The 10,260-nt window shown below is 36.4% G+C and overlaps 1 protein-coding gene across 1 annotated transcript; it reads right to left on the minus strand.

The window, feature by feature from the left end:
• Window positions 1–4,554: 4,554 nt before the first annotated feature.
• On the minus strand, window positions 4,555–8,714 carry LOC107588968 (nuclear receptor subfamily 2 group F member 1-B). Its single transcript, XM_016277254.1, has 3 exons — window positions 7,900–8,714; window positions 6,510–7,037; window positions 4,555–4,865 (listed from the first exon to the last, which is right to left on the minus strand). The coding sequence occupies exons 1-3, from the start codon at window positions 8,303–8,305 to the stop codon at window positions 4,591–4,593; spliced, it is 1,209 nt and encodes a 402-aa protein (XP_016132740.1). The 5' UTR covers window positions 8,306–8,714; the 3' UTR covers window positions 4,555–4,590.
• Between the last annotated feature and the right edge of the window lie 1,546 nt (window positions 8,715–10,260).

Raw genomic sequence — 10,260 nt, forward strand, 5'->3', positions numbered from 1 at the left:
GGACTTTCAAAATTGGCTTTGCTTGAGAAAACATGAAAATATACAGTTAAAACTTTTTTTAAATTTGATTTAGAGTTTTAGATTCGCATCAAATACAATGTGATTTTTGGTAATTGAGATCTGGCAGCAGCCGTGCATTTTTCCGCTTGGAGCAATTCGTGGACAGCTTTTCTTGTGCATGAAATCACACACATGCCAGCAAACCAATGAGAACATGGAGCAATACTGACGATTTGTAGCAATAGAGCGTAGGCGCCAAAGCTGTTGGGGATCCGCTCACCCGAATCTCTCCGTAACTGGCACAGATTTGCAGAAAATTACCGTCGTTTGGCAAATAAATCATTTACAGATGGTCACATACATAAATGCAGCATTTTATTATGTAAGCTTTATGTTACACGTAAAATCACAAGGGAATTTATAGTAATGTTAATATTACTGAATGGTTTAGCACCTCAGTATTTGAACGAGCTCTTGTTACGTTACAGTCCTCCACGTCCGCTGCGTTCTCAAAACTCTGGCCATTTGATAATACCTAGAATATCAAAATCAACTGCGGGCGGCAGATCCTTTTCCTATTTAGCGCCCAAACTCTGGAATAACCTACATTACATTGTTCGGGAGGCTGCACTCTTTAACTGAAAAATGAGTGTTTACTATTGTCATTTTGCATTATTGACACACTATTTTCCTAATTAATGCTGTTCAGTTGCTTTGTCACAATCTGTATTGTTAAAAGCGCTATATAAATAAAGGTGACTTGACTATTAATTAGCCAGAATTTAAGCTGTTTAGTCTTTTGTTAAATAGCTTTACTAAATGTATGACATCATCTCTCCAGGAAGTGACATCATTTTGGTGGCAAATCAACAGCAGAAGCATCAGGACGTGTTACCAATGGATTTGTTACCAGAATTCTGTGAGTTTGTGTGCTTTCATACTGTAGAAATACTTGGTTAAACACAAGCATATTAATTTTAATTTTTAGGTTACAGAATTTTAAAGTTGCTGCATAACAAAAATGACCCAGTTATCATTATCATTTTAAACTGCAGAGCACTATTTTTGCATATTATATTATATTACATTTCATTATACAACTTTCAGAAATCAGTGGCAGTTTTGTCCATGTTGATGCGTAACTGTGCAACTTCTTATAAAATTGATTGTTTGAATACAATGCTTGGATACACACAAATTACAGAATTCAAAAGGTGCCATTTTTGAATGTTCTGAATTTTATTTAGAATTCAAAACACTATTTATGCACATCTTAAAGTGCCCCTATTATGCCATTTTTACAGAAATCATTTTAATATGCTGATTTGAGCTCAAGAAACATTTCTTATTATTATCAATGTTGAAAACAGTTGTGCTGTTTCACACAGGAATTCAGGAATTGAACTGGAATTTAAAAGCCATTCTCAATTGACAATTGGCTGTGAATCTAATCTGCCATCTTTCTAGCTACTTCAAATCCACTTGAAATATAGTACCTGGATGCAAGTGAGCTAATTATGCCGAGACAAAGAATACAGACTGGATTAAAATCTTAAACCGGGTTTGGAGTTCCCTTCAATTTCCATTCCAGGATGCCTATTGTCCATTACTAAGGATCCAGGACCCTAAAGGTGACCCTAACATGATTCAGTTAGACAGCACTCCCATCTCCAGATTGTTATGCAGTTTCTTTACAGGTTGATAATCCAGTAAAACTATATTACTGCCCATGCATGAAAGGAAGGCCTGCAGTGGGGCCGCCCATATTTACATGCACGTTTTTATCCATATTTGCAGCATATCACTTTTGCAGTGATAAACAATAGCTTTCTTATCAATATTTTCTTCACAATGTCTATGTTTGCATTTCCACACTAGCTGCTTAGACAGAGTTTCCTCTAACAGCTGTACCCTTGATCTGAGCACGTATCCTATGATACAAATGTCCAACACAGACCCTCCTCGTGGCCATCAGGAATCCCCCTGTGGACGAGCCTGTGCTTTATTCCGAGCTCCAGTTCTCCTCACGGGTCCCCAGGCACCGCCGGGGTCATGGCAAACCCAGGCACGGTGTCAGCAATTCATCTGAGATGCCAGGAGTTCATGATACACCTCAGCTCAGGAGGAGATCCACACATGATGGGGTCACGGAGTTCACAATAACTAGAGACTCTGGCTGTCAGGCTCAACACACTGTTTTCTTATAACTGGGGGGATGCCATAGACTTCTGTTGTTTTTATATAAAGCTTATTGACTTACAGGCTGCCTAAAATGATTTTTTTCTAGAAACTTAAGAAAAGCAGATGTCTCCTAAAAGAGGTTTTGTCAGGTTTACCTCACTCCTGAGGACAGTAAATCCACACACGGATAAAAAATAAATGCAACGCTTCAACAACCTGATTAAAAACTACTGTGATTTTGTAGCCTGATTTAGAGAAGCTACAATATGAAATCCATCCAAATATTTGTGCTGCTTGCTGGTAATTTTCAGTAGACCGACTAAAAATTCTGAAAGGCCAGTTTCGTTTCGCGCATGCGCACTTCTATACTCGATATAATTAGAATGACGGGCGTGCCTACTAATAAGAACCGTCACAAAGGTCAGAAGACAAAAACCGGTTTAAATTAAATCGATAAATTATAAATAAATCCTTATTAAGTCCATATTAAGTGACGATAGATTATTACAAACTATATTTCGTGTATAAACGTAAGTTTGGGAAATAATTTCTGTATAATAATAATAATTTTCTTATACAACATAATCAGTTTTACGTGTTATGGGCAATTTTTTATTGTAATCATTTTTTTTCTTTTTTATATACGCTTCGTCTTTAATTTTCTCGACTGGAGCTTTCATTTGAAAGAAAACGCTTGCTGAAAAAAGTAAGTTGGTCAGAAAAAAAGCATGTTTTACTTAGCCTTTATTAAGCTACTTCTTCAATATTGCAAAGATATCAGTGCACAAGTATTATGCATTATATATAAAACATAATAGATTTATACACCATCATAAATAAAAACGTAGCTTTGCTGCCTGTATCTGGAATATAAAAGATGAACAAGCAGAGATATGAGATATGGCAATATCGAAATCCAGCACATGTGCTGTCCAATTCAAATGAATCTGGTTTGTTTGAAGGCTGATCTGAGTGATTTCTTACAACAAAACACATCTCACATGTCCAGGTTATCATAGGTCTGGGAATTAAGAACAGTTTTGTCTGTCTCCATCAGATAAAATTACAATGTTTCTGATCAACATAAGCCTTTACAGCCCAAACGATCTATCTTTTTTCATATTCAAAACTCGTCCAGATATGCGAGTTAGCCTACCTATTTTAAAAAGTGGCATTTTATTTATTTATATTTACAAGATATGACACTGCGAATATATATTTCTGACTCGATTCAAATTTAACTTTCCCACGAATGTTTTATATTTTATAAATGTATAGGCTATAGTAGCCTATTTTATGACCTTGCTGAAAGCAAATAAATGTTTCGTCTAACTATGGCATATGAACGTCAATAAAATTCCCAGTATGGAGTTCTATTTAATACTACCTAAGTTTTAATCCATGCAAAATTAATTAATAAACCTATAGCTTATCTAATGATAAACTACTGCGTATTGTGTTGCTTTGCGTGTTAAACTGCATGTGAATTAAATTACTATATAGCCATTTTTAAGCCAATAATAAATTTTGTGTAAATATTTAAAGCCACAGTGATGAATAGCCTATGATATAATATAATATAGATTTAGAAAAAAACGTTTTGTAGCTAAAATGATCTCCTACTTTAAGGGAGTATTGTTTTAGTTTCTTTACTTCAACAGTTTCTATAAAAGATATCAAACTATTTTAAAACAGTAGCGCTGTTCAAGCATGACAAGACCGCAGCTTTACGAAAATGAACATCAGTTGGTTTTCTCAAAGTTATGAAAACTATCTTTATTAGCAAAAGTACAAACAAAAGCACATTTACGCACGAAATGATTAATGAAAACTGTTTAATCAAATGTTGCATCGTACATCAAATCCAACAGCCCCCCCATCGCCCACCCTGACAGCCCAAAAAAAATCATCTGCAGGTTTGAAGTGTAACATTTTATACCGAGATAAATGTTGGAAAACACACCAATAATATTTCTTGTCGAGCCTCAGAAAAGTATAACCTTAAGTGCTGTGGTTGACTGTTTCGATCATATGTACATGAGCAGGAAAATAAATACAGCAAAATAAATAATTGTTAAATCCATTGTCTCCGCTTAAAACAAAAAAATATTTTTTGTTGTTTACCGTTTTTATGGTAACACCAGTTATTTTTTACATTTGCATACATTTGCATTTAAAATGGACAGTTACACTGAAGAAATGAATCAAAAGTTATTTTATTAAGTATTTTTATGTCACATGTCATGGTTTACTGCTAAAAGATCAGGAGAAAGAAAGTAGATATCTTCACATTTTCACATTTCATAATTTCTATATAAACCGACACTTAAGAGTTTCTGCATCCTCTGTGACTGTTTAGTTTTTTATGTCTGTAAATGCTCACCAAATGTCCCCATCTTCATCTTCCTCTCACTGAATTGACATGTAAGGCCAGTTGAAACTGCTCCCAGATAGCAGCATATCCCTGATGAGCGTCTCAATGGGCGTTTTACCCACAAGTCGAACGAAGAAAATCTGTTCTATGACGGAGGAGGACACCATCCGGAGCGCGGGGAGTCTCAGCAGAAGCTTGCCGAAGCGTGTGGGCTGGTTCGGGTACTGACTCCTCACATACTCCTCCAGAGCACACTGAGATTTCTCCTGAAGACCTTCTATGTGCGGCACGTCTGAAAGGCCGCATGCATCTGCATACAAAATGAATATAGCCATTAAACACGCATCATTCAAAAGAATAACATCTCTGACATGTTTACATAAATCTTCAGTGTAAATATGCACTATATTTAACATGGTTCAGAAAAACTGCAATCGTACAATATAAAGCGTTTGCATTCATTTCTTTTCTTAGTGAAACACAGAATTAATTCATTTGAAAATCGGATTGTCTCAGTCAAAGGAGTTTGACCCACAACCTAAATTAAGTCAGTAGACAACTATTTTTCATTCAAGAAAGCATTAGCCACGTTAAACGAATGTAGGCTACATCTCAGCTTCATTTCTTAATGTTTCTCATTATTTACGATTAAATACGCATGGATGCAACGAATTAACGAAACGAATTAAGCTCTGAATGCTGCGTTGTTTGTATAGGATATATTCAAAAAGTTTAATAGAAACTTCTTAGAGAGTAATTAAAACAATAATAAGAGGAAACTCCTCAAAATAACAGTTTGGGACACACTTTTTTCTTTTTGGAATATTTCACTGTTCTTCAAAACGGGTTATACTTTAGTAAAAACAAACATCAGCGTGTGACTTTTAAAGGGTCCCTTTTTCTATCAATACAAAACATTTTATTTATATTTGAGGTGTGTACATTTATAATACAATTAAAAATAAAACTACATCTGTTTTGTCCATGAGTCCTATTACTGAAGCGAAAAGCCCGTGTACTCCAATGTCGGCGTACTGTTGCTATACGCTCTAAAAAATGCTGGGTTAAACACAACCTAGTGCTGGGTAAAATAGGGACAAACCCAGCAATTGGGCTGTTTTGACCCAGCGGTTGGGTTAAATGTTTAACCCAACCTTCTGGGTAGTAACCCAACCACTGGGTCAAAACAACCCAACTGCTGGGTTTGTCCCTATTTTACCCAGCACTGGGTTGTATTTAACCCAGCATTTTTAGAGTGTAGTAACGCCCTAGTCTTAGCGAGTTTCTGTTTAGCGCGCTCTGCTTAAAACTTGGACTCGAACTTTGGTTACGTAGGCTAAACGTTGTTTGAACGTTGTTTAAATGTTGTGAAAACGTAGCCTAATTATATTTGAGAAGGCCGTTTGATTTTGACCCTTTTTGACGGGATTCAAGTCTTAATGGGGGATGGGGTTGTGTAACATTTCCATCTAATATAGACCGCACTTTGCTAATTGTTTTAAATTATGAAAGCAGTTCATACATTTATAGGCCTATGCTCAGTTCTGAAGGACAATACATTTAATATTTGTAGGCCTACTTTTTTTTTAATTACTTTGCCACAACAAAGGAACTTTTCAAATGAACATTTAAACCTCAAATATTAATGTTGCTTAAATATATATATATTATATATATAATGTGCACATTATGTATATAATAAATATATATATAATGTGCACAGATGTAACTTGTCAAACATGATCTAATTTAACTATTATTACTGAGTAATGCTGATTTTATATTCTTATCCAAAATTATATGGAACTACCATTCAACCTACACGCCTTTAATCTGAATGTGCGCAGATGGTATTTTTGACAGATTGAAACAAACTTTGCGGAACAAATAGGATTATGTTATAGACAAGCTCATTAAACTGTACATTACTTGATCTTGAACGATTCGGGCCTACCTGATGTGAACAGCACTATTGCTTTGGCACAGCTGTATTCGGCGGAGTCCACCTGCAGGGCCTTCAGTTTCTCCACCTGCTCCTGGAAGAATCGGATATGATCCATGAAGGCCACGACCCGGTCCGCGGACATCGGGGACGCGTGAAGCCCAGCGGCGGCGAGGAGAGGAGCCACGTGGAGAGGCATGGAACACTGCGCAGCGTTCAGCACGAAAAGTTCGCTCCAGGTGAGTCTCAGAAGAGACACCTGATCCGTGATTTGGAGATCAGGAAAGAAAGGGATGTTCCTGGCCCATTCCACCGCGCTGAAGAGCAAACGGGCCGCCAGCTCGCAGATGTTTTCAATGCCCATGATGTTACCCGACTGCATGCACTGGTTTCCATATCTGGAGGCTGGATATGGCTCGGCCCGAAGCAGGAGAGATATGTATCCGGATAGGTAGCATTGGCCATTCAGCGGATCTGCATTGGTCAGCGCGTAATGGCTCGGGTTTGGATGGTTCGGCGGCATTCTTCCTCGCTGAACCGCTATCAAAACAGAAATAGATGGAGAAGAAATGTGCATAGAAATCTATCTATCTATCTATCTATCTATCTATCTATCTATCTATCTATCTATCTATCTATCTTATCTATAAATAAGGTTATATTATTACATGCAGAATAATTTTAAAATGCTTTTTAATTGTAGTTTTATATTCAAAAGCTAAATCCTTAAATTGTATTGCTTTTGGCCTTGAGTTATACAGTATGCAAGCTATATAAAATGCATTAATGTTATGTTATATTCATTTTATAATATGAAAAAACACCTCTTTAAAAACCTCTCTGTATATATAATCTCTTTCTTTCTTTTTCTTTTTCTTTTTCTATTTCTTTTAAATGCATGTTTATGTATAGGCTACAAATGACAAAATCCACTGCACACTCACCTTCGCGTCTCATGCCCACTTTTAGGCATTTCTTCAGCCGGCAGTACTGGCACTGGTTCCTGTGGTGCTGGTCCACGGGGCAGCTTCTGTTAGCACGGCAATCTATCTATCTATCTATCTATCTATCTATCTATCTATCTATCTATCTATCTATCTATCTTATCTATAAATAAGGTTATATTATTACATGCAGAATAATTTTAAAATGCTTTTTAATTGTAGTTTTATATTCAAAAGCTAAATCCTTAAATTGTATTGCTTTTGGCCTTGAGTTATACAGTATGCAAGCTATATAAAATGCATTAATGTTATGTTATATTCATTTTATAATATGAAAAAACACCTCTTTAAAAACCTCTCTGTATATATAATCTCTTTCTTTCTTTTTCTTTTTCTATTTCTTTTTAAATGCATGTTTATGTATAGGCTACAAATGACAAAATCCACTGCACACTCACCTTCGCGTCTCATGCCCACTTTTAGGCATTTCTTCAGGCGGCAGTACTGGCACTGGTTCCTGTGGTGCTGGTCCACGGGGCAGCTTCTGTTAGCACGGCACGTGTAGGTTAAGTTCCGCCGAACGCTCCGCTTGAAGAAACTTTTGCATCCCTCACAGGTGAACTGTCCGTAATGCTTCCCGCTGGATTTATCCCCGCAAACCACGCATTCAATGTGCTGCTGGTTCTGCGCTGAGTTCTGTCCTTTATCCTCCGCGGAAGGCAGTCCGGTGTTTGGAGAGTGCGCGGCTGCGCTCATGCGGTGGTGATTGTGGTGGTCTCCCCCCGGTCCGCTCTGATCATCCAGAGATCCTGCCGGTGCCAGTTCCTCCTGCGGATCTCTCCACACGCTCACCACCATGGCCATGGCTGGACTGCGAACCTTTTACGCGTCTTCTCCAGAATTATTCAAGATGAAGAAGGCCGGTCGTGTTTTATCCATGCAGAAGAACCAATTGATATGGAAAGCGCATCGATGAGACTGGATATATGTGTCCAACAAGATCAGACAGTCAGATTGGATATAAAACAATCACGCCGGAACTCCGTGCTGGTGGTGACTTCGTGCGTAAAAGGGACAATCGGAAACCCCAAATGAATCAGATCCGAGGAGAGCAAAGACGAGGCGTAGCGCAGCCTTCTGTTGGCATGATTGACATGAGGATGGAAGACTTCAGCTTTAACTAAAAACAGGAGTATACGTGAGAACAGAGCTGAACGGACTCAACTTTAACATGATGCTGATCCAAATGACCACACCTTCACTTGGTCTTACGCGCTTCGGTGGTGGTCCATTGAATGGTCTGTATTATGGACCCCATCAGGTATTAAAGCACAGAAGTGGGCGGCTCCTTTAAGCACGGAAGCTCTGTTTGATTGGCCATTTAGCTCACATCCTTCCAAAGGCGGCTGGATGCAATTATGTGCTTCAAGTCACTTTTAGCAAACACTGAGACTTTTATGTATTTGTATTTCTTTCTCATATTGGATAAGAACAGGATTTAACATGGAACTGTTCAAAAGGTAGGTTGTGCTTTTTATCTTTACCACTATCTTTATTGAATTAATTCTCCAATCTGATAATCAGTGTAGATCATTTAGCATTTTTGCAATTGATTAGTACTGTAATTTAATCTAATGCTCACGAGTGTAGAAAAATAGAAGGACTGCCACCTAGTGTGAAAAGAAAAAAAATGTTATATTAAAGTCCAGTTCTTTAATATATAATATTATATATATATATATATATATTTTTTTTTTTTTTTTTTTTTTTTTTTTTTTATTAGATTGATTTAATACCTTTTAATTGTATTACTTAAAAATAATATTTTATATTATATATTTTATATATTTATTTTAAGACACTACAATATTTGTATTAACTTTTTTTGCCAGGCACTAGTTAATTTTGATATTTTGGCCTATATTGCTTCCATGACTTGTCAGAAATCTTTATTTCAGTAGCACATCAGACTTTACAGTTTTATTATGATCTATTTTCTGAAGGTTTTTACAGAGGTTTTTCATTTACCTGATTTATATAACATTTTGATACTAATAGTATGGTGAAAGTTTATTCTTGTTTTCTAGCTGACAGCTTTTCTGGTTTATGATTTATGAGTGAAAAAAAAGAGAAATCCAAAATCCCCTCTGTACAAAACCTTTAATATGTGAAAAAAAATTTTTTTTGAAACTGGCCAATACTGTTTAGATTTCTTTTCTGGAAATAAACGCAAATTAGCGCATATTTAATTAGATAATGCTTCATTTGCATATTTAAACAACATTTCAGAAAACATGTCAAACAAAACAATTGTCTTAATGTACTGTCAAAGTGTGGTGATATCTATTAGTTTTTGTTTTTTTTCATATTTACCTGCAGTGTCTTACCTTATGTACTGTATAAACAACCAAGGTATTTATAGGAGCAGCTATTCTAAAAATATTATTAACAACAGTGATTGCACTTTCAGTAGCAACTATTCTTTTCATGCATAATTCAGTGAGTTCAAGGGTCAACGTTTTGCTTTGAGTTGCTGATGAACCTCAAGACTCGGGATGGAGCAGAGTCATGTGATCGGTGGCATATTTGTGAACAGGTTGTAGGAGCCGCAGGTTAAAGGGTCAAAGCGATACAATGAGCAAAAACAAGGACAAAGCCCAGGGTCAAAGGTCAAAAGAAGGGTCACTACTGCAAAAACAAGAATGATATTTAAACATTATTATCTTAATTTTTGTACACATTTTTGCCAGGATTACCAGCTCTGTACTAATCTGTCAAACAAAATCAAGTAATATATATATATATATATATACACACAC

Source organism: Sinocyclocheilus grahami, unplaced genomic scaffold (assembly GCF_001515645.1).
Source record: "Sinocyclocheilus grahami isolate Dianchi unplaced genomic scaffold, SAMN03320097.WGS_v1.1 scaffold110.1, whole genome shotgun sequence".
In the NCBI taxonomy this organism is placed as follows: Eukaryota; Metazoa; Chordata; class Actinopteri; order Cypriniformes; family Cyprinidae; genus Sinocyclocheilus; species Sinocyclocheilus grahami.

What these genes read in the sequence shown, in the direction of transcription:
- LOC107588968 (XM_016277254.1), bottom strand. Translation starts at nt 8,305, where the DNA reads ATGGCCATGGTGGTGAGCGTGTGGAGAGATCCGCAGGAGGAACTGGCA. An exon ending in AGTGGGCATGAGACGCGAAG is followed by an intron (nt 7,038 to 7,899) that starts GTGAGTGTGCAG and finishes CTGTTTTGATAG; the next exon opens with CGGTTCAGCGAGGAAGAATG. An exon ending in AATAGTGCTGTTCACATCAG is followed by an intron (nt 4,866 to 6,509) that starts GTAGGCCCGAAT and finishes TTTTGTATGCAG; the next exon opens with ATGCATGCGGCCTTTCAGAC.